Genomic DNA, 25182 nt, shown 5'->3' with positions numbered 1-25182 from the left:
AAGAAAGGCAGTATCAGCTCCAGTAGTCATTTGCTTTTGTTCAAATATCTTAAATATTCATTGTAATCACTACCTAATGGGGCATTTTATTCCATTTCAGGGTGACCATGATTTTTCAGAACTTCTTACATTAAGCAAAAATCTCCCTATCTGCAACATCTGCCCTCCAACTGCATACTAAAAGGTCTAATTTCTCTTCTCTATGATAGCCTTCCTGTTTTTGAAGTTAACCAATTCTGTACAAGGCCATCCCTTCTCAGTTGTAGGGATAGCAACATTTATTATTATTACAACTGTTGACTGAAAAAAAAAAGCACAACCTAAAAGTTAAAAGTTATGTTTTATTTGGTGTACAAAACTGAGGACTTAAGCCTGGGACCCAGCATCTCAGGTGACTCTGAGGGACTGCTCCAAAGAAGTAAGAGGGGAAGCCAGGATACATAGGAGTTTCTACAACAAAGACCAGGTAGTCGGAATATCAAAAGATGCCTGTTCATTAAAGAAAACCAGACATCTCAAGTTAAGGAGCTTAGTGATTTTCTGCGTACGGGAAGATGCAAGAGTCTGGGCTCACTGAAATCATTGCTTTGATGTGCACCTCAGCTCTCTGGGGCCAGTATCCTGTGCTTTCCCATCCTAAGTCTCCTCAGGGGGCACCGTCAGGGGGTAGCTGCAGTGGCTGACTGCTAGATGGGGGGCATCTTGGCTCCATCCTGAGTTCCCTCAGGGCTCACTGTCAGGGCGGCTGTAATGTGATGGCTTGATGGCTGCAGCATCCTTTGCTTACTGATACGGCAGGCAATATTTTTCATTCCCACAACTCATGCTCAGTTGTAATATATAGTTTCCACGACCTTCACCATTGCTATCACTTTTCCACGTGCGTGCAAGTTTGTCAGCATCCCTTTCATAATGTAGCACCCCAAAATGAATATATTCTTCCAAGTTGATTTGCAGGAGAAGAAAGAGAATAATGAGACTATTCTTCCCTGGTGCTGGGCACTGAACTTCAACTAATGAAGCCTGGGAGTGTATTAGTTCCTGGAAGGCTCATTGTACTAGCTGGTGAAGTACAAAGAGCACAGGACTTAGAATCAAACAGCCAGAGGTTAAGGGCACACCCCTGCCACTTACCAGCAGCATGACCTTGGGCAAGTTACGTGAGCCTCTCTGCCCATCGGTGCAGCATCTGACCTTGGGCAGTCCTGTGACCCACTCCTCAGAGGGACAGGGACGATTCACCGGGCCTCACAGTCGGGGATCAGAGATGCGCTGGTGTTGTTTTGTATCCAGCTATCTGAACCTGGTGGGTGGGCAGGTTCCTGACATAGAGTCTCCAGAAAAGTAAATAACCTCTAAAAATGGTCTAAAATGGACCTCTGCAATGGCTTCCTTCTGCTTTATGTATCAGGGACTGGAACTTTCCTCAACCCTTGCATCCGAGAACCTTCACATCTTTTCATGGAGACTGCAGGCATCTCCCCATTGGTCCCATTCCCGTCCCTTGCTTTCCTCATCCGTGAGGTAAACCCCATACACCTACCTGGCCACATCGCTGATGACCTCAAAGGGGACGGTGGTCATCTAAGAGCTTTGTCGGCTGGAGAGTCACATACCAGTGGGAGTTAACTGCTGTGAATCCTAGAACAGTTTTCATGCCGTTTGGCTGACAAATGCTCTTTGCCATCCTGTCCACAGGCAGCTGGACATTTGGATCCTAGTATTTCATTTTATCATTGTCATCGTTGTTCACCTTCACCCACATTTTCACGATTCCCTTTCTTTGTTCGTCTTCCCTCTTTCCAGCCCCTCGATGCCTAATCCAGGGCCCCCTTCCCACAGTCTTTCTCCTAAGCAGCTGTGCCAGCCAACGATACTGGCAATGTCTGCACAGCCCCAAAGCAAAGACTCTTGCATGATGGGGTGTAGGTAAACCAAACTACACACATAGGGTCTTGTAGGAAGCCCAGTGGTGACAATGAAAGTTGTCAGGGTTTTAGAGGTAGCTAGAATGCTTTTATTCCATTTTAGTGCGGAATTTGTGTACGTGGCAGGTCGAGGATGCTGAAGACATGCTCGTTGGATTGAGGGTGGTGCAGAGGGTTGGAATGAGAAGGGGTGAGGTCAGACCCTGGCTTAGGAAACAGCATACCGTGTCCCTCTGATAAGAGGCCCTGCTGTGACCCTGTACGTTGATAGTTTGAAAATGTGATAACCAGCGTCACTCTCAGAAAGTCTCCCGACTCCCCGTGACACCATTGTCCCCTGCCTCAGGCTCTCTGGTTGTCCCTCCTCCATCCTTTATGGGCTCGTCTTCCTGTTCATTCCCTAAATGTTGGTGTCACTCAGGGCTCTGTGTTTAGATCTTTCTCATCTCGCGCACGGCCTCTTGCTGGGTGTCTGGAGCCCTTCCTTGGGTTCAGTTACCAGCCACGTGTAGTGGTCTCCTGCATCTCTTTCTCCAGGCCCGGCCTCTCCATATATCTAGCCAACCGCTAGATGACCTACTCAGATGCCTGCAGCACCTCACGTGAGCCCACTGTTCCTGGATCCGGCTCCTCTCCCTGCGTTCTCTGATCACAGCCCTCCACCTGTCACCCTAGACAGGACCCAGGAACCACCACTGGCTCTTTCCTCTCCTTCACACACCTGCGTCAAACCCACCAGAAAACCCCAGTCTTCTGTCTCCATCCATCTCTCTCCACGGTCATGGCCATGAAAAGCTGCTTCTGTCTTCTGGATTATCAACCCCCATCCTAACTGGTCTCTGTGCCGTCTGGCTTCCTCCACTCCTGTCTGTTCTCCAAAGGACAGCCGGGGTGAACTTCCTAAAAAGCACATCTGATTAAGTTACTACTGCACCTCTCAGTGGCTCCCACTGCCCGCAGGAAGGAATCCAGACATCTTAGCGCAGCCCGTGAGACCTTTCAGGTGCAGCCGCAGCCTAGCTCTCCATTTAATCCCTGCTCTGCCTGCACTCAGCCACCAGCTGTACCTAACTTCTGTGCTTCCAGTTCCCTCTCCCTCCTTGTCTCCCACCCTGTGGAGCCTTTCCAAACATCTGTACTCCACCTTCCACCCTACCTGCCTCCCTGAATATTTTTTTTAATATCACCTCCTGTGAAAATCACTTTTCCGACCTCTTCACCGCATCTGAATTAAAGATCATTCCATCTGATATAACTGTAGAGCAAATTAATTTAGGTGAATGATAACTGAATCACTTTGCTGTACACTGGAAATGAACACAACATTGTAAATCAACAATACTTCAATAAAAAGAAATAAATTTTCAATTCAGACTTTTAAAGCATGACTTTTAAGCATCATAAGGAGCATTAATGGTGCTATTATATTTAATAACTGGATAAGATTTATTTGTACTTTGATAGAAAAAACAATTTTCCCCCTTGGTTCAGATATTAATTTGGGGAGGATGTGTATTACAAACTTACAAGTCATTTCTTCATAGAAATTGCAGTGAGACTTGCCCCCAACTGTAGCATAATTAATGTCAACTCCTAATGAATGGAATTCTGAACGGATACCTTAAATGTATATTATGAACAAATGCTCCCTGAAAAAGACTGTGTGACTATGTGCTCGAAAACAAGAATGAAGTAAATGAAATAAGTTAAATGAAGCATGTCTACATCTTTGGCAAAAATAAGGTAAATGGTTTAACTTTTTTAAAAATTGCAGTTTAGGGACTTCCCTGGTGGCACAGTGGTTAAGAATCCACCTGCCAATGCAGGGGACACGGGTTTGAGCCCTGGTCCAGGAAGATCCCACATGCTGCAGAGCAACTAAGCCCATGCACCACAACTACTGAGCCTGCGCTCTAGAGCCCACGAGTCACAACTGCTGAGCCCACGTGCCACAACTAGTGAAGCCCGTGCACCTAGAGCCCGTGCTCCACAACAAGAGAAGCCACTGCAATGAGAAGCCTGTGCACCGCAACGAAGACCCAACACAGCCAAAAGTAAATAAATAAAATAAATAAATTTATTTTTAAACATTGCAGTTCATACTTACTTTGATTTCTCTGTTTCTGCAACCTTCTAAATTTCCCTCTTGGCTACCAGTGTCCATGAAGGTTGTCAATGCAGCCATCAGCTTAATGATAAGAAAAATTGACGTTTATCTCATTCTCAGCCAGTACAGATCACTGCTGGTCTTTGTGAGACGTTAGGTCCAAGACCAATATAGTGGGGCTTCCTAAACACAAATTCCATTAACAGGCTTTGGTTTTAAAATTGGCGTGGCCCATTTTGCTTTCAAATGTTATTTACATAGCAGTCACTTAAAATGTAAGCTTGTTTATCACTTGAACTCAGACTTGAACAAGATTTAGCATATGATTCTTAGGCTTTGAATCAAAATCTTCTTTCAATTCTAGTTAAAATAGTTCTATGTTAGTGTTTAATTATCAGAAATGCAAACAAGATCTTCACATTTGCTCTCACGTTGGGGCAAAATAACCTCTTATTAAAGAATTACAGCCAGCATGCCTGAATGTTGCACTGGATGGTGGTTAATTCCTACCTGGTCGTGGTCGGCCCCTAGGTCAAGGTGCCAGCCAGGAGGTCCCCTGCCAACTCCCATGACATCTGCCTTATGTAGGACATGTTCCTAGAGCCCCAGGGTGAATATGCCAGCACAGCACAGCAGCTTTTTGTCCTTCCCCGGCTCCCATCTGCACCTTCAGACAAGCACTGGTCTCTGGGTCTCAATGGGACTCAGCAGGTAAGACCCCTCTGCCCCAGCAAAGACCCTTGGGAACTCCAGACCACCGTAGAAGGTTCTGAGAAAAGCCACAATAGCAACATGGAGTCATCCCAGGCCATCCTGTGCGATACCATGGGAACCCTTCTCAGGGTGACGGATCTACGGGAAGTCGTGGAGCTCCAGGTACAATGAATCTGCTCTGTCCTCTGAGGCACAGACGTGTCCTGAGATGGAGTGAAGAAGTAGCAGGAAGCCTCGGGGCATCACGGTGAGAATGTCTCTGAGCACTGGGTACCAGAAGACGGTGATGTTAACTGAGGGGGCACCACCTCTGTTCTACTGTCTTGCTTCTCCATGGGCTGCTCGCCAAGGAAACATGCTGAGCCTTTAAAACAGTCCCTGTAAAGTCATCATGGAAAGGGACAGGGCGGTCCCTATTGTCAAGTAGACAATCATCATGGAAAGGGACACGTTGGTCCCTATTGTCAAGTAGACAATTTGTCCAGTGTTCGGCTTATAATGCTGAGGCTCATTATTTTGCTCTACGTATCTCCAAGGGCTTCAGAGAGAACAGCATCTACTCAACCACTCTATGAGCGAATTAAAATCCTTCATTCATAAATGCAGGGATCAGGGCTTCCCTGGTGGCGCAGTGGTTGAGAGTCCGCCTGCCAATGCAGGGGACACGGGTTCGTGTCCCGGTCCGGGAGGATCCCACATGCCGCGGAGCGGCTGGGCCCGTGAGCCATGGCCGCTGAGCCTGCATGTCCGGAGCCTGTGCTCCGCAACGGGAGAGGCCACAACAGTGAGAGGCCCGCGTACCGCAAAAAATAAATAAATAAATAAATAAATGCAGGGATCAAATCAAAGACATATCAAAGGTCAGAATCCAACCTCTTGACAATCACCAGGGTTCGAAACCAGACTCATTTTACCCCCACTAATAGTCGTGTCCCCGTGTTTCTACAGTTGTGTTCCTGTAGGGCACCCTATCCCCCTACCCACCATGTGAAACGTTGGGATCTTGCATGATGAGCTTGTCTCAAAGAATGCCCAACCATCTGTGCTTGAAACAGAAAAAGGTGGTGTTTCTACGGATAGCAATATTGTATTCACTATTGCCATTTGAATGAGAGAAACAAAGCATAAAACTAATCTTTAAAGATAGACTCTCAGGCTGCGGGTACCATTCAGCCAGTGAGTAATGAGCTTTGATGGGAGTGGAGTCATGCCCTTCATGGCCTGAATCGCGCAGGACTCTCTTTTCTTACTGCCATGGGATTCATTTCGTTGGCCCTTGCCACCACTGCACTCACAAAACAAGAAATCAATAAGTAATTATGGATAGGGAAGGGGGTGCCTGCAGATTTCCTCAAATGTCCAAACTACAGTGGATGAGAGAGTGGACACAGCGTTCCGTGTTGTCTTTCGCTGCTTCCAGGAGACTGACCTCTATACCTAGATGAGCCAGTGGTCCTGACCGCTGCGAACTGAAGTCACATTTCATGCTTCACATCCCTCATCAACCTCACCAGCTGGATATTTAAAAATCAATACTGGATTGCAGCGAGAACTAGAAAGATATTTTGAAATACTGTCAAGGAAAAAAACACAACATGATCAAAATTCAAAATTTTGATCTTTAAGCTTTGCAGCAAGAAGAGCAAGAAATACTTTTATACTCGCTTTAGCATGTTGCCATTTTGAAAATTAAGAGATTTTTACTTGGGGAGTATCTAAGATGGTGATGGAAAGGTGGTAAATCCTCTATAGAAATAAATTAAACGACTGTAGAGCTGTCATTTTAGCAAGGAAATTGCCTACCAGGAATTTATTAATCTTTCTACTGTGCTGGAAAATTCTTCACCAAGAGATGACTGGAAGGACGTGAAGACTTTTGGCCAGACTCTTAAACAACCTGAGTGCAGTGTCCTCAAGACTCAAAATTGTAGCTCCTTGAGTTCTTTCTTTTCTAAATCACTGTGTGTCAAGCTGGGGTCGGAAACAAAAAGGGTGAGGTTAAACTCAGCTATGACACACATTCGCGTGTTGATTTTTGTATCGACAAATAAGGTCCTCCTTCATGAGGTCCCCTAACCTCTCGGAGACAATTCGCAGACACTAATCATATGATATCTGTCCAAAAACAAAGGCACAAATGGGAACAGAAGCAAAAATCAATTCTGCAAAAGTGGAAATCGATGCACATGGCAGTTTCTAAACAAGAAGTGAGTAGTTAGAGCTGTTGTGGGACTGGACCTCCAAGTTGGGGAAAATCCTCACGAGCGGTGTCCAAGCTGAATGTTTCCTTCCTGCCTCTGCTCTGCCAGGTGGCTTTACTGTAACATTTTAAATCAGAACCTCCGAAAGTACCCCAGAGACAAAAGGCAGAGGAAAAGGATTGAATCAGGAACTAGAAAACTTGCTAAGCTTTTTTTTTTTTTTTTCTTGGAAGTATAATTGATTTACAATGTCGTGTTAGTTTCAGGTATACAGCAGGGTGATTCACTTATACATATATATACAGTTTATATATATATATATATATGTATGTATACATACACGTACATACATATATATGTACGTGTATGTATATTCTTGTTCAGATTCTTTTCCATTATAGGTTATTGCAAGATATTAAATGTAGTTCCCTATGCTCTACAGTAGGACCTTACCTTGTTGTTTATCTCTTATATATATATTAGTGTGTATCTGTTAATCCCAAACTCCTAATTTATACACCCGCCTTTCCCCTTTGGTAACCATAGTTTGTTTTCTATGTCTGTGAGTCTATTTCTGTTTTGTAAATAAGTTCATTTGTCTCATGTATTTAAATTCTACATGTAAGTGATATTAAATGATATTTGTCTTTGTCTGACTTACTTCACTTAGTATGATCATCTCTAAGTCCATCCATGTTGCTGCAAATGGCATTATTTCATTCTTTATTATGGCTGGGTAATATTCCATTGTATATATGTACCACATCTTCTTTATCCATTCACCTGTTGATGGCAGAGGACAGATCTATCATCTGTCATCTATCCTTTAGGTTGCTTCCATGTCTTGGCTACTGTAAACGGTGGTACTGTGAACATTGGGGTGCATATCTCTTTTCAAATTAGAAAAGAAACTCACTAAGTTTAATGTAAATATACCACCATTCTTGTTGTTTACTTTGGGCAGTTCATTCAAACTCACCCCACCTTTTCAGTGGATCCCAGTAGATGGGATAAACTACGTCTAAGAAAGCCTTAATTTGACTGGGAAGAAAGAACATGATCAATTTCTTCTCTCTTCCTGCCTCCATCTGCCCCACCCCACCCCGCCCTCTCAGAAGCTGTTCCTTCCTATGTCCCCGTGCACCCCCCCCCCATCAGGCTCTGGCAGGGAAGGGGGATGAGCAGAGAGGAGAGAGAGCCCGGCCCATGAGGTTGTAGCCTGGCATCCGTATCCCGCCTATCCCCACATGCTGGCTCCTTCTCTCATAGGGGCAGTAGTGTAGTTTGCTCACCAGTACCAGCCTCCAACTGAGGACTCCTGGCCTGGACCTGGCCGCCTCCAGCTAACTGCTCCGAACTCTCCATCCACCTCAGGCTTCTGCTACTCCACTGCACATAGACCAGAGTGGATATAGATTTTGCGCCCTGTAGCTTAGGTAGTTTGGGTAATCCTGTTTAAGAAGAATATACTTTATGAATATAAAATTTCCTACAGGCCTTGGAGGGGGGCCATGCAGTGGACAGGCCTGAGACCTAAGCTTCTTAAGCTCCATGGTTGGTCCACCTCTGGCACTGAGTCTGTGCATCACCCTGATAATGGTACTGCAGACACCAGTCCCTGCGACCCCCAAACTCCAGAGAGCCTGTGGTCAGGCAGAATAAGGAGTTCACTTCCTGGGCTTCAGGAGAGGAAGGATGGGGGATGCCCAGCCCATTGACTGCCTCCGAGGAAGCCCTCCCCACTGGCATTCTCCACCCACTAGTGACTTCTCAGCCTAATCTTATACAATCTGGAGATGGAGCATGTCTTAACGCTGCAGGACCTTATTTTGTCCTCCACTTTCACAACTGTGAATGGATGATCTAATTCTTTATTTTGAGGGTATATATGGAGCAATGGGGCATCTGGTATTCACTGCTTTGGGACCTTAGCCAAAACACAGACAATGGAAGAAAATTATATTCACATCCTGTCGCAGTACCTTGTTGCAGGTATTTAATCATCTTAAGTTGTCCACAAGTCTAATCAATTGTGTCTAGCACACCCCCAAATAAACATGGCTTTAAAACAAATTCATTGCTCTCTGTTAGTTTCCTATTGCTGCATTAGCCGATTACAGCAAACTTAGTGGCTTCAAGAAACACAAATTCATGATCTTACAGTTCTCGAGGTCAGAAGTGCAAACTGGGTTTCACTGGGCTGAAATCAAAGTGTTGGTTCTGGATGCACCCCTTCCTGAAGCTGTCTAGAGAATCCATCTCCTTTTCCAGCTTCTGGAGGCTGCCACTCTCCTTGGCCAGTGGCCCCTTCCTCCATTTTCTAAGCCATCAGCATAGCTCCTTTGATTTTCTTTCTCTGCTTCTATGGTCACATCACCTTCTCTAAATGCCACCCTCTTGCATGTCTCTTTAAGGACCCTTGTGATTGCATTGGGCCCACTCAGATAATTCGGAATAATCTCCCTCTTTCAATATCTTTAACTTAATCACACCTGCAGAGTCCCTTTGCTACATAAGGTAGCCTATCACAGGTTCTAGGTAACTAGGACATTGATATCTTTGGGGGAAGGGTGCATTATTTAGCTGGATCTCCATCACGTGGCCATACAAACTGTAAGGCAGGCTGGGACATGTGGTCCAGGTGTGTGTCTGGGAAGAAAAGTAAATGGATTTGTAGCAGTTCTGGCCACATCCTCCTCCCTTACACGATCTCCTCCCAGGCTTCTCCACTGCCGCTCTCCCGTGGGTGTTCTCTGAACTTGCAAGCCTCCATCTCAGTCTTTTTTGCAGACTTCTGGTCTTCCCTGAGGCATCTTTGCTTTTCATCCTATACCGTCTAGTGGAGATGACCTCATCTGGCCCCTGGTTGTTTGTTTGTTTGTTTGTTTTAATAAATTTATTTATTTATTTACTTACTTATTTTTGGCTGCGTTGGGTCTTCATTGCCTCGTGGGCTTTCTTTAGTTGTGGCGAGCAGGGGCTACTCTTCGTTGTGGTGTGTGGGCCTCTCATTGCCGTGGCTTCTCTTGTTGCAGATCACAGGCTCTAGGTGCATGGGCTTCAGTAGTTGTGGCACGTGGGCTCAGTAGTTGTGGCTCGCGGGCTCTAGAGCGCAGGCTCAGTAGTTGTGGAACACGGGCTTAGTTGCTCCATGGCATGTGGGATCTTCCCGGACCAGGGCTCGAACCTGTGTCCCCTGCATTGGCAGGCAGATTCTTAACCACTGTGCCACTGGGAAAGCCCCAGGCTCATGGTTTTTAAATACATTTGAAGGCCAATGGCATCCACATTTATTTCTCTGTGTGGTCCTCACTCCTGAACTCTAAGCTCACACATACACAACAACCCCTGTGACATCTCCACTGAACTAGCTCACAAGCTCTAACCTTCCACACATCTAACACGTACCTCTCAATATCTTCCCCAAATCTATTCTTCCTCCATTGTTGCCCATCTCTATAAAGAGCACCTAACCCACCTGGTTGTTCTTTCCAGAATTCCAGGAGTTATTTAATACCTCCTTTTTCCTTATCCCATTACATTTGGCACCAAGCCCTGCTGATTCTATACTCTGAATATCTCTCAAATCCACCTACCTCTCCCATCCTTATTTTCACATCATCTGTCCCTAGGCCTGATGAGATTGCTGCCTGCTTGGTTTCGTGGAATCTCCTTCACCATCTTCAATCTCTTTTCCCTTAAAAATTCAGAATGCACTTTTATAAATCCAAACCTGGCCCAGTCAGTCTCCTGATTAAAACTTCTCAGTGGCTTCCAGTTTCTCTCACTTTCCTACCCTTCTCTCCAAGCTCACCTTCCTCAACCTCAGTGCCTCTGCACTGCATGGGCGAAGGTTCATTCCTCAGCCAAGAATGCCTTCCCTCCTCTCCCACCAAGCCTGGCTATTTCAATCTCAGTTTGTCTCTTCCCCAAGGTAACCTCCCTCTCCAACTCTCCAAGGCTAGTAAAGATCCCTCATAAAAACCTGTGCCTTTTTCTTCCTGGCTCTTTCAGAAATGCAATGTGATATAATCCTGTTTTAAACGTCCATCTCCCCTTTATCTTCCCCTCAGGAGCCGTGCCTACCTGTCTCTGTTCTCGCCCCTGTACCCAGCACAGGTACTTACTAATGTTTAGTAAACAAACCGCAGCCATGTGGCTACCCCAGAGTTTAAGATCAGCGAGGGCTCCTTCCGTGGCTCTGCTTCCATTTCCATGGATTAAGGCATTCTGAAGCAGCGCGGAATGTGCAGACATTGAGGTTGGGACCCAGGGTGAGCTTTGAACTTGTTGGCCGCTGATAAGTATAGATGCAAAATACCTGGCTTTTCAAATGTCAGAATGACTTTGCTGCTAGAAGCCAGACATTTGGATTTGTCAACTTGAAGATGGGACTTTGTACAGTTTCGCACCAAATGTAACTTTGCAGCACTAGCTGGAACACAAAGGCCATTGGTAAAGATCATCCACATCAGATCTTTGTTTTAAGGCCTCCAAAGTGATGCCAGGGAAACAAAAGGCCTGAGCCGGTCTTATTTCAATTTGCCAGGTGGTTTTCTGCATTCCGTTTGGCACCAGTTAATGACGGTTAGTTAACCATGATATACTTTCTTCGACCAAATTATATCAATTTCTTTCCAACTTGTCAAATCTTCTCAGTAATATTGTTTCTTTAGAATTAGTTCAATGGTAATAAATTGAATTCCTAAAATGGATTTACTCAGTTTTTGCTTTTAAAAGATGGTACATACTGCAGAAGACTCTTATCCTTATGTATCCTTAAGTAGCCAAATCAATTTAATTAAATTTCATTAGAAGCACCAGAGCTGAAACAAACTAATGAAAGTAACCGGGTATGTCAGGTGGTATTTACTTCTGCAAATACTTCCTTTTGGCCCTTAAGATTTAGTTTAAATATTTAACTCTAATAGCTTTAGGAATTGTTGATGGAATTAGTTTTAATGAATCTTTTAACAAACAGTTTACCTTAAAAATAGATGGAAGCTTGTTTTATTATAGCCAAGAGGAGCTGTGGTTTCATCGACAGGCAAAATCTGGCTTGGTCTTCAATCACACAGACTCTGAATATTCTATTTCCATGTTTTTCTCTATAATACCTTTTACTGAAGTAAGGAGGATGTTTGTATAACTACCGCTAATTTGGAATCTTTTCTTTCTCTTCATGTGATTACATCAATAGGTTTATTCCACTTAAAAAATGACTGGAAAACTGGCACAATTTTGAGCAATCACGTTTTCTTAAGTGAGCAGTATCTCAGCTGGTTACCTTTTTCAGCAGATGGCAACAACTCAGGTTTTAACTTTCACTTGAAAAATAGGTTCCTGACAAAGTGATTGAAGTACAAGCTCTAAGTGTTCTGGGTTGAATGAGTGGATGAACTTGGTTCGCTTTAAGCCCCAAGGATTTTCACCACACTTTCTTTATGTCTCAAGTCATCATTGCAAATTTGAATTGACAAGCTCTATGGGCCGAGAGACTTCAAGGACAGCTTAACACAAAAAGCTTGTATTTGTTACTTCAGAACTAAAGAGTCTCTGTATGCCTCCTGAGAAATCCTTGTTTAGATGCCAGATAAATCTTATCAAATTAAGGAAGCTCCAGAGCTGTTTTCAAAGAGAGGAAAAACATATACTGGCATAACTGTGTCTTAGTATCTATTTCGGGGAGCCAATTAATATCCTCAGTGGAAAGAAAACTGTTCTCCATCTTCAACGTTAATTATTTTCTGAAGCTTTTGTCCAAGTCAGAGATGTCACTTATCACTAGAAAAGATTTGTTACATCTAAATTCTAAGTATAGAAGATAAAGATTCCAAAACTCACTTTGAAAACAGAACTGCAGATGGGAACCTCCCGGTTTAACTTATCCATCACAGCTGTAGATATTCACTAACTTTGTCACTTTCCACCCCACCATTGTCTAGTCACTGAAGGGCACCTCTTCAAGAGGCCAGAGATCACAACATAAGTGACGTGAAATCCCATGCCCTGGGATTGCCCTGTTTGTTTGGGTTTTTTTCAATTTTTATTGGTGTATAGTTGATTTAAAATGTTGTATTAGTTTCTGCTGTACAGCAGGGTAAATCAGTTATACGTACACATATATCCACCCATGCCCTGTTAATCTCATCTCCTGAAGCACGTTGATGAAGATTTGGTATTTAACCCCTTTTCTCTAGCCTCCCTCATCAGCAGATTCTCCGAACAGCCCTTGAGGTATTCACCCTTCCTCTCCACTTTCACCCTGAACTCTTTGTTAGGCAGATTGAACAAGCTCTCTCCCTAATCTCTTTTCCCTCCTGGTCCAGCTGGCAGTGTCCTTCTCCATCCCTTCTCTAATCCAGCGCTAGGGGCGGGGCCCGCTGCCCTGCTCCACTGGCAGTGACAGGATGCTCTTTGGCGGTCAGGGAGGAGAAGGTCTGGGAACACTCCCGCCTGGCTCATTTCATTCCATCACAGCCACATGCCCTGCACACCTCCTGTTGGCATGCACAGCGCCCTGTTCCTGCTCCAGAGCAGCGACCCCGGTCATCAGTGTTCCATGCCCAGTAATGTTCCCACAAGGTGACCCCCTCCAGAAACCAGCCCATCAGTCCAGTGAACACAAGTCACACCTCACAGCAGGTGTGGGCTCCTATACCCAAACTGAAGGACATTGGAGCATATCTAATGAGAAATGTGATATGCTCTCCCTTCTCCTCCTTTTTCCCCAGCTCTCCTAAGGATTGTGTTTGGGGAAAACCGAGTGCATTTGCTGTGGACAGCGGCTCGTGGTTTCTGAGCTGCAGGATGCAAGAAACAGTAGAGATTGGGGGCAGGGCATGTGCAAGAGGTAAAGATATACGTGCTCTGAGAGCTGTGAATGGAATCAGAACCAAGCCAGGCCCAGATGTGGCAGGTATAATGATGCACCAGAATTATTTACAAGATTGGTTAAAGAGGAGACAATTTTATATACCTCGCATTGAAACATGGGGAACGGAGAGAAATTACCATTTCACGTAGAGTAGGCAATCCGTAGGCTACTTTTTTCTTTCTTTCTTTTTTTTTTTTTTTTTTTTTTTTTAGGTACCAGTTTACCTAAACCAACACTGCCTCCAGCCCAGCAGTAAGTACGTCGTAAAGGACAGATATACCAACAGCAGCAGATGAGACTGATGAGGTTGCCCTAAGCTAAAATTAAGAAAACAAAAAACTGTAAGGCTCTGATAACCTTCACTTGTTATAGAACTGTAAGAGTGTAAGAACTATGGCATTGATTATCATTGCATTCATAACAATTAATGCGTTAAATCATTGAATCCATCTAGCAGCATTTATTAGGCACTTCGGTATTGCAGCTACTAGGCTAGAGACCAGGAAATAATAAGGCCCAGCCCAGCCTCACAGCTGGGCAGACGGACAGGCTTGCAGCAGACATAAGTGTGAGGTCATAGCATTTTGTTCGTAGCAGGCAAGGAAAACCATAGCTGTATTGCTAAAAGCTCCCCTAAACCTTGGAGGCATAATTCATTTAGCAAGAGCGATTGAATGAACACGTGCTGCCTGCCTTCTGTTTACCTAGCACAAAACTGAGCCGCGAGAGTAAGATTTGACAGAAAAAGAGAAGGTGTTGTGTCAGGTCTCAGAGCTGCCTGATCAAAGGTGGAGACTGGGAAATTGAGTCACGTGGTGACTGCTGGGTAATCGGGTGTGATTGGGGCTCATTGCGGCAGGCGGGATCGGGGGGCACCTCTCTGCTCTGAGGGTGGACCTATTTTTGTTCTTGTAGAAGTCAATGCCTTATCTGACACTGCAAAATGGAGTCGAAGACCTAAGGGCCTCCTAGGATTGAGCCCTCTACAATGTATTCTGTAACCCTATTAGTTACTGCCAAATATGCATGGAAACTCCAAGCCAGTGGTTCCCAGCCACGCTATTCATTAACATCACCTGAGTGCTTTTGAAAATACCAACGCCCAGACCTTACTCAGAACAATTTCAACAGAATCTCAGAGTCCGAGGCCCAGGCAGGACTATATTTAAAACTCCCCGAACTGACTGAATCATTTTGCCCTTATTTTATGGAAAAGAAACCAAGACAGAGCTGACCAGTCATCGTGGTCCTAATCGGTCGTGGGACAGAAGGGCTGACTTGAACAATTGTCTAATTCCACCTCTCTCAACAGAGACACCCAAGGTGAAAACAGGTTTGAGCCTTGACAAACAGCTCTATTCATTTCTTTGCACACAAACCTAAGATATTCACGTGCTGATCTGAATTGAATGTCCTGCGCGATTTCCAGAATAAGAGGCTATGGGGCAGGTGTGTGCTGTACTAGCCTCGTGTAGACGGGTCTGAAAACCACTTAGCCCCTTCATCTGGGCTCTGTTGGCGGAAGTCTCTCCAGTAACACAGTCTTCGTGGAGATGTTTATGGGATGGTAAAAAATATATATAAAAAGGAGATGGTTATAAATTCAGGGACCTCGGAACACTTAAGGGAAAAGATCTGTAGGAAATAGAGTGGCCACCATGTCATCAAACTGTGAGGACCCAATGGTCATGAGGCTGTGAACAAAGTTACCTTGATTCTCGCACTTTCTGGACCATTGAGAGTAACGATGAAGATGAGAATAGCTTTAGGGAATAAAACAATTTCATAAAGAAACACGCTGGGAACTTTCTGAAGCTGGTGAAACTGGTGGAAGGACAGTAAAAGGGTAAGATAAAGAAAATCAGATTATTTCTGGTGGCAATTTAAAGTTCAATGACTTTGAAATCCTTTTCTCTTTTGGATTTCTATCTCTTATACTTGGAACAATTTAACAACCTCTGGTTTTAAGTTTAATATGTTAAAAATAAAAACCAATCTGAGGTGCAGATATCATATCACATTTTTGACACCTTGGCTGTGTCTTGAGCTGAAGGGCACAACTTTGCGGTCATTTTGCTGGAGGTGAAAGACAGATATTAAAAGAGTTCTTTATCATCAATATTAAGGATTAACGGCCCTGCCCTAGTTACTGTTGCTATTCTTCATTCTGTTTCCTTCCTTGAACTTTCTTATCTAAGCCAAAGGGATGGTATGGAGGGGAACTGGGGTTAAGCACCCAATAGAATTTGGGGAACAACCTCTGGTCTACAAAGACTTAAAAGGTTTAAAAGAAAACATCATCATCAAAGAGGCAAATAGGGCTTCCCTGGTGGCACAGTGGTCAAGAATCTGCCTGCCAATGAAGGGGACACGGGTTTGAGCCCTGGTCCAGGAAGATCCCACATGCTGCGGAGCCACTAAGCCCGTGTGCCACAACTACTGAGCCTGCGCTCTAGAGCCCGCGAGCCACAACTACTGAGCCCGTGTGCCACAGCTACTGAAGCCCGTGCGCCTAGAGCCCGCGCTTCACAACAAGAGAAGCCACCGCAATGAGAAGCCTGCACACCGCAACGAAGAGTAGCCCCCACTCGCTGCAACTAGAGAAAGCCTGCGCGCAGCAATGAAGACCCAACGCAACCAAGAATAAATAAATAAATAAATTTATTAAAAAAGAGGCAAATAATGATTTTAAAGCTATGTGCCCAAGTTGTGTGTGTTTCTGTAAACCACTTTCAAGTCTTTCTGAATGACAGTGGGAAGTAAATGAATAATAAATTTATTGCAGGCTGGCTAGATAACAAGTATGTCCATGGCTGGTTGGTTAAAAGAAATGTTAGCTCAGCAATAACTTTCCCAAAGAAAATATATCTTCATGTCCTACTTCTTTCGAAAGCAAAACATTTTTTTTTCAGTAGAATGACTAAAAATTTCATGCAGTAAAAGATGTCAAGGGTCATGAGATCTACCCTCCAGGTAGTTATTCAGCATCACTAAAACGAGTGTAGATTTATCTGTACCCTGGTCTCTAGCATCCAAGGTTACACTTTTCCATGATGTGTGGAAGGATGTGCCATCAGAATTAAACCTGAGGTCCCTTCTGGGCATTGGTGACGGTAGTGATGTTGGAAGTCTTTGTTTAGTCATCACACCTTTCACTCTGCATCAGGGAATGAGGAGGAAGATGGATATGGAGTGGGAACCAGGTCACCTTCCTTGCTCCTCCAGGGGCTCCCAAGCTGTGGCTCAGGAAACTGCTCTAATCCAGAGCCTTAACTGGGTTTCCACTCTGCCCTGTTCCCCAGCTCCCCCTTCCCACCTCCATTCAAAGTTTCTGTGCCCACATGCATACGATTACCGGCCATAAGCAGAGGTGTCTGGCTGGGGCGACATTCTCGGTGCCTCTGACACACTCCCTGTCATCCTCAGGTGTCCGCTAATCCCATCACCCACAGACAAGTCACCTGCAAGACTCACCTCTGTCACGCGATTGTATTCTCAGAAATGGGTCTTATAAAGGATTTGAAATCTTTTTCTGGTGCTTTCTTATGAGTTTCTTCCTTCATAAGAAGTTTCATTATTACATCCATTTTGCTGACACTTCCAGAGATGTAAGTACTTACCTAAGCATCATTAATTGTGAACCGTTGAGCAAAACATCTCCACTCACCTGCGCAAGAGGGAGATGCTGAGCACAGCGCTACTTGCCAAGTAAAACCAGACCTAGACTTATACCACCTTTATGTCTGGTGTCTCCTTTGGTCTTAGGACATATCAGATATTAGCCCGTATTCTTATTATGAAATACCTTGCCCACCTTTCATAACCTATGGAGTATCATGACTTATTCATGACCAAAGAAGCCAAGGGTTTGATTAAAGCAATTTCCTGAGCCACTCCTTGGAACCCTGCCCCCCATGCAAAGAATATCTTCTAAATTGCAAGTGAGACAAACACAAAATTATCTGCCTCTGTTTGGTCATGTTTAAGGATTTTTGCTGTCCACAAAGCATTCCCTTCACAAGAAAGGAACATCTTCTTAAAAGAAATTTTTAAATTGTTCCCGTATGTGAGTAATGGGTCCATTCACCTCTGAAGTACTTTACAGGCTTTCCTAAGACTGCTTCTGCCCTGTGCATGCTGCCATCCTCCAGAGGGTTTAAGGGAAATGCCCAGAATTCCTGCAGAGACAGTACATTTTCTCCTCCTGCCCTGACACCTGCCTGTTACCGTGACTCCCACCCTTCCTAGAAGAGGTTTCAGCTATTTGCCCTTAGACCCTCCTTGCCTCAGTCACCACCAACTGCCCAGGACTCCTGGGTAAGCCATCATTTCTGGACTCTTCTCACTCAAACGCTCTAAATAACCAGTAATCTGCCCCAGTATTCCCCCCTTTCTCCCTTTCTCCTACCCACCTCTCCTCCTTTCCCCCTTGAACCCACAGGCTACTGTCAGTAAGACCCCCTGTATCCAATACCCAGCCCTTCTTTGTTCAGTCTTCTTGCTGTGACACCGGCTGTCCCGAAGGACACCCCACAGCCCCCGGCAACCCTCTCACATGGTGGCTTGTCATGTCCCATCCCCTCTGCCCGACGTCACTAGGCTTGGAGGTGGACTAGGTATCTCCCTTGCTCCTCTTTGCTCTTTCTGGGAAATTCTCCTCTCCTCCCTCAAGGAAACCCCTAGCATCTGTGAAAAGGCCCCATTACAATAGTCTCTGACCCTCTTCAGATCCTCAGTCCACTGCCTAGTGTTCATTCCCCATCTCCTCCCTTAATCTTCACTTTCCTCTCCACCCAGCTTAGATTCTGTGGGCTTCCATGACATGCCCTTTGCATCCCCTTGTCCCTGTCTCCTTCCAAGTCACTTTTCTGACCACCCCCATCTGATTCCATCTACTCACACCTGCCCCAGGGCAGTTGAATGTGGCTGGAGGAAAACAAGCCACCGTGGGGATGAGTCTTCTCCTTTTGAATTCATTGCCATGAGCCTCAAGTCACCTCTCAGCTCCTGGCCACCAGGCTACATGGCCACGGTCAGCCTGCACCCCTCCTACCTCAAGAACTGTCTCACGCTTCTCTTCTTGCTCTCTTCTTTCCTCTTCCCTCCCTTCTCCTCGCCTCTTCCATCCTCTAAACTACAACTCCTTCTTACTCTCAGCGGATGCATGACCTCACTTCTCATCCCCACGTCCCCTCCAGAAAATGTCCGAAAACAGAAGAGGACATCCTCATCGTCCCATCACCAGATCAGCCCATCTCCCTGCTGCGTCTGTGGCTGTGCAGCCTGTCTGTCTTCTCTCCTGATTCCATGGCCCATGACCCCACAGCTCACTGAATCCCATCAACCCCTCCTTTCTTAAGAAATGCTTCCCTCTCTCTCCTGCGTCCTCAGTTTTTCTTCCTCTATGTCGAGTCATTCCCATCAGGATGCGAAATGCCGCAATCTCTTCCAGGTGATATATTAAAACTTCTCTTAGTCGCTCTAGCTCTTGAAGCCCCATTTCTGGGCTCCCCTTAATAATCAGCTTTTGCCAAAGGCTGTCTGAACTCACCATTTTTCCATCAGTTGTCTCTCTCTTTTGAGCCTACCTGAGTTAGAGATTTACCAACCAGACCAAAGAAAGTACTTTTGTTCCAGTAATGCTGACTTCCATCTTCCCAGGGCCAAAGGACTGTGCTTGGTCCTCCTTGTTATTCAGCTGGTCTCCTTCTCCTCTCTGCATCTTCTTTCCTGGTCTTGCCTGACATCACACCCTTCTGGTTCTGCTCCCAGCTCACTCTGTTCGTTCTCAGTGTCCTGGGAATTTTCTCCTTGCTCTCTGTGCCCTCTGAGTATTGGAGTGTCCCAGCCCTGTGTCCTCTGCTTTCCTCTATTTGCATTCACATGCAAGGCTTCCATTCATTCTCTTATCTTCAAATGATAACTGTATACTGAACTGCAAAAGTTTACCTCTAAGGCTGACGTCACTCCTGAAATTCCATGTTCCAGGTTCTGCTTTATTCTCTCTCTTTTCTTTCATGTCCAGCAGGCATCTCTAACCCAGCACATCCCAGATGGCAGCACTGATCTCACTTCCTAAAGCCACTCCTCTTCCAGCGGTCCCTTGTCTCAGTAAGTGACATCTCCAGCCCCCCGTTGTTCACACCAGCAACATCGGGGTCAGGCTTGATTCCTCTCTCCCACACCCAGTAGCCGAGTGGTCAGCAAATCCAACTTAGATGCAAAATCTGCGCCTTGCTCACCACCAGCCCACACCCAAGCCAGGGTCATCTCTCCCTCCCTCTAGTGGAAGAGCTTGTTAACTAGTCTCCCCATTTCTGTTCTACTCTCCCCAGACTGTCCTAGATGCTCAGAAGGCTTCTTGTCTTCCTGGCCCCCCTTGCTCACTCCGCTTCAGTCACAGAAACTTTCTGCTGTGTTCACATCAGCCAAGCGCTTTCCCACCCCAGGCTCTTCACTTCTGCTCTTCCCTTGGCTTGGAAACCCCAACCTGTGTCTTCAGTGTCTGGCTTCTCGTCATCTGCCAGGTCTCTGCTGCAACGTTAACTGTTCCCAGAGCGCTTGCCCGACAGCACGCCCTCAAATAGCATCTCCTCACCTGCATTCCTCAATCCCATCAGCTTGCTTCCAAGGACTTATCAATATGCCACATGTTTTTATTGAAGTGTAGTTGATTTACAATATCTCAGGTGTACAGCAAAGTGATTTAGTTATATATGTATTCTTTTTCAGATTATTTTCACTTATAGGTTATTATAAGATATTGAATATAGTTCCCTGTGCTCTACAGTAGGTCCTTGTTGTTTATCTGTTTTATAAACAGTAGTGTGTATCTATTAATCCCAAACTCCTAATTTATCCCTCCCCCTTCCCCTTTGGTAACCGTTAAGTTTGTTTTCTATATCTGTGAGTCTGTTTCTGTTTCATAAATAAGTTCACTTGTATCATTTTTTTTAGATTCCGCATATAAGTGATATCATATGATATTTGTCTTTCTCTTCTGACTTACTTTACTTAGTATGAGAATCATCTCTAGGTCCATCCATGTTGCTGCAAATGGCACTATTTCATTCTTTTTTATAGCTGAGTAATACACCATTGTATGTATATGTGTGTGTGTGTGTATATATATATATATATATATATATATATATATATAGCACATCTTCTTTATCTATTCATCTGTCGATGAGCATTTAGGTTGATTCCATGTCCTGGCTATTGTAAATAGTGCTGCTATGAATGTTGGGGTGCATGTGTCTTTTCAAATTAGAATTTTCATCTTTTCAATATACCACATTTTAGTAGTTAACATGAGTCTTCACTTGTTTACTGTTTGACTTTGGGCGGCCCATTAACTTTCTAAGGCTCAGATTCTTCCTCTGTAAAATGGAGCTAATAATAGTATCCAGCCCTTGGGATTGTTGAGAAAATCTTGCCATGGAGTAAATACTCAACAAGCACTAGGTAGTAGCTTTTATAATAGCATACTTCTAATTTTGGCTTTATCGTACGGGTCAAATAGAACAGGAATAATGAGAATTACATAAAGAAAGACACAAATATTGAAATGAGTTTAAATTCTGTTCTTTGTTAACTTTCGTCCATTTATGTTTGCAATGATTCTTTATAAAGAATTGAGTCCCTTGAAAAGGTCAAAAAAGAAAAAAACAAAAGAGTTAAAAATGGTTGCCTCTGTGAAGCAGGAACTGGGAGTGCAGCAGGTGTCTGCTTTTCCTTGATAATGTCAGTACTCTTTGACATCTTGCTTTGAGGAAACTAACCTTGAATTAAAGAAGAAAAAAGACTGAAAAGAAATACTGTGACATCTCAACAGAAGTTCTCCGGGGAGGAGGAGAGAGGAATTGTTGGCAATTTTTATTTTCTTCTTTATGCTTTCTAAATTCAAAAAGTGATCCAGGGCTTCCCTGGTGGCACAGTGGTAGAGAGTCCGCCTGCCGATGCAGGGGACACGGGTTCATGCCCCGGTCCGGGAAGATCCCACATGCCGCAGAGCGGCTAGGCCCATGAGCCATGGCTGCTGAGCCTGCGCAGCCGGAGCCTGTGGCCAGGAGAGGCCACAACAGTGAGAGGCCCGCATACCGCAAAAAAAAAAAAAAAAAAGTGATCCATAATGTATTTATATGGTTTTCATGATGAAAAATGGTATACATGCTTTTCCTGTATTAACCAGATATTAGAAGGTGAATGGCGGATTGATTGGTAGGAGGCATTTTGAATATGCTGTACATTGAAAAATAGAATTCCTGGGGCAAATCAGCGAACGTAGCAACCTGAGTGTGAATACTTGGCAGCAGTCATGCTGAAGGCCTTGCGCTGGTGGGGACGGGGCATTTGAGGCAGAGAAGGACCTTGAAACCATGTAAGGGAGATAAACGGGAAGGGATGATGCTTCTCGGCATTCTGATCACTAACAGATTGGTCCCAAGAAAAGAAGAGTAAACACTTTGGAAAACTTGGAGGTGGTTGAAAAGAGGACCGGACAGAGCTGGAGCCAGGCAGGCAAAAATTGACAGTTTCAGGCTCATTCTGAGCAGCATGTTTTCATTTAAATACAATCTTCAGGTCAAAGCAGGTTTGCAAAGAGACCATTTATCTCACATCTGGGGTGGAAAGCAAGCACCGAGGGCAGGCCCTCCCCGAGTCAGGCTGTCTGGAGGGGGCAGGGGGTGGGTCTCAGTTATCGCTCCTCTCTGTTAACCTGGACGATGGAGGTGCAGAGATCTGAGACCTCTCCTGACAGACTGGAGAAATGCTTTGCAAATTCCAATGCTTGACACGTCCAAGTGTGAGGAAGTGAGGCATCTCTCTGCCTTCCCCAGTTAATAGGAGCTGCTGTCTATTGCAGGATGGATGGTCACAGTATCACTTCGTAGCCTCATCTTCAACCATCGAGAGGGATCGGCAAAGACCCTACTCCTCCTCTCGCACGCCCTCCATCTCCCCTGTGCGCGTGTCTCCCAACAACCGCTCAGGTAAGAGGGGCCCCGGGCCAGTGGCTGCTTCTCTCGGATCCAAGGCCCCCCGCCCCGACCCCTTAGCTGACCCCACAGACAGGAAGGCCATCCCGACTGGGACACTTGCTAGAAATATCAAATGAATCTGTTTTCTTTTTACAGTGGTGGTGACTTTGTATCATATGTACACAGACTCAGAACAAACATCTTTCTAACAGGTTTCTAAAAACCTCTAACAGGTGTCACAGGCGTGAAATGCACATCCTGGGCCTGCATTCAGGGAGGAACAGGAATGTATAAAACCACCAAGTGTTTGCAGTTCAGGGTTTTCCATGGACGTTTTACCCACTTAAGATAGTTTAGGTTGCATTTGATTGATTAGATTTGGGATAACAGAGTAGGGGAGAGAGGGTGTGCTCCTTCCTCCTTGAGAATGACCTACGTTTGAAAACTGTCATTGAGGCTTTCATTACTGTTCCGTACCTGATTTGCTTTTCATTATTACCTGTAAGCCAGCAGATAAATCATTTCATGTATTCATATTACAATCAACTGTAACTTTTAAACCATTCAATTTAATTTTTTCTAATTTTATTTCATTCTTTCTTTTTAACTTTTTTATCAAAGCATAGTTGATGTACAATATTACGTAGGTTACAGGTATACAATACAGTGATTCACAACTTTTAAAGGTTATGCTCCATTTATAGTTACTGTACAATATCAGCTGTGTTCCCTGTGCTGCTTGTTTTATACATAATAGTTTATACTTCCTAATCCCCTACTGCTATATTGCCCCTCCCCCGTCTCATTCTTATTAGATTTTATTGTTGTTTTATTCAATGTATAATAAATAATTTTATATGGGCGAACACACACACACGCACAGATAGAGGCTTTTGTTTAAGAAAAGTTTCTCCTTGCTCTTCGCTGCCCTCCTCCTGCTGAGGAAACTATATTTTCTGGGACTGAGTCTCAAGGGCAGGATGGTACAGAGCACTCCCCAGCAGGGTAGCCCCTCTGCCCTTGAGGATGTTTGTCATGAAACTTTACACCATACTTTACTGTCATAACGATGGGGAGAATCAGAGATGAATGGGGAATATTTGACTGAAATAGATTACCCTCTCCCAGCCCCGTGAAAACTTATATTTTTAGTGCGGTGTTATCACTTCTGATGTTTAGCCCCACGCTGAACGAGAATTAGGAAGCCCCGTGTAACTGGAGGAACTTCCACCTGCCTCAGAGGCATGGAGGTGGCCCTTTACACATGTTATTTTCATAGTTCTTAAAAAGATAAAGAGCAGTGAGTCTTGGAAGCTAAAGGACAGTGTCTTTAAGAGCTCTAATTATGAAGAACCAATCAGTGTCAGGAAGATGGAATAATATAATAGATTGGAAGGCGCCCAGAAAGAGAAGCAGCGCCTTACAGGATGTCAGCATCCCAGGGATGCAGGTGGAGCACTGCCTGGTGGTACCCAGGTAAGGCACTTCAAAGACACCTAATAAACGCTTGTTGGCGTGATGCGATTTTTCCAGGAGTATCCTCCTGGTTTACCGGAGACTCGGACCACTGTGTGTGAGGTCTCAGGAGATAATTACACACTTGACATAGTTTAGTAAACCCCACCATCTGTGCAATATCGGATTCTCATTTTAAAAGCTTTGGTCAAGAGGCTCCAAAATATTGTCCCTTCACGATTGCCTCGCAGTGACTCATAAAAGGCCAGTCTTTATGCAGAAGATCTAGGAGCAAGGACAGGAGAGGACTCTCCCCAGAGAGGAAGATGGAGAGAGAAGAGAGGAGATGGGGCAGAGGTGGAGGGGGTGAGTGAGACGCAGCAGCCCGTGTTCTGAGAACACGCAGGAACTGGACCCAGAGCCCAGCTGAGTTATGTGGAACAATTGCAGGTTTCTTCCCTGCCTTCCCATTGGATTTACACCCAGAGATTCTGGTGCAATTGGCTGGGGGGCATGTTCAAGCATCAATGTATTTTTAAGTATTCTAGGTAACTAATTCTGATGGGCAGCTAGGATTGGAAATCTCTGAGGGTTTCACGATCTCAGCAGTGAGCCTTGATTTTATTTGACAGGTCTGAGAGGTGGGTAGGGGGCCTTTCAGGAAAGGATGGGCAAAGGCCCCCATTGTTACCTTCCCAGTGCTTGGCTAAGACATCCACTGAGCCATCTTCTGGTTTCACTTCCTCATCCGATGAAGAGCTCCTCAACTTCAGAAAGTGTGCTGTGACTCGTGTTTTTGTCCCCCGTGTCTAGCACGGGGCTTTGCACATAGAAGATACTAAGTTTGGTGAAATGAATCAAGTGACTCAGATAGGCAACAAGCAGGCCCAGTGGGCTGGAGCTGGGGGACCCTGCA

At 44.9% G+C, this 25182-nt stretch overlaps 1 protein-coding gene across 3 annotated transcripts in view; it reads left to right on the top strand.

Moving 5' to 3' along the window:
• Nucleotides 1-25182, top strand: part of CTNND2 (catenin delta 2) — a 434854-nt gene that overhangs the window by 394308 nt on the left and 15364 nt on the right. For all 3 annotated transcript variants that reach the window (XM_065874257.1, XM_065874256.1, XM_065874255.1), the window contains one exon: nt 22697-22823. In XM_065874257.1, the coding sequence (XP_065730329.1) occupies nt 22697-22823 (127 nt within the window). The remainder of the gene's footprint in view (nt 1-22696; nt 22824-25182) is intronic.

This window comes from Phocoena phocoena, chromosome 3 (genome assembly GCF_963924675.1).
Source record: "Phocoena phocoena chromosome 3, mPhoPho1.1, whole genome shotgun sequence".
NCBI classification, from domain to species: domain Eukaryota; kingdom Metazoa; phylum Chordata; class Mammalia; order Artiodactyla; family Phocoenidae; genus Phocoena; species Phocoena phocoena.
Note: the sequence above shows the minus strand (reverse complement) of the source record. Positions and strands in the feature narration are given on the sequence as shown.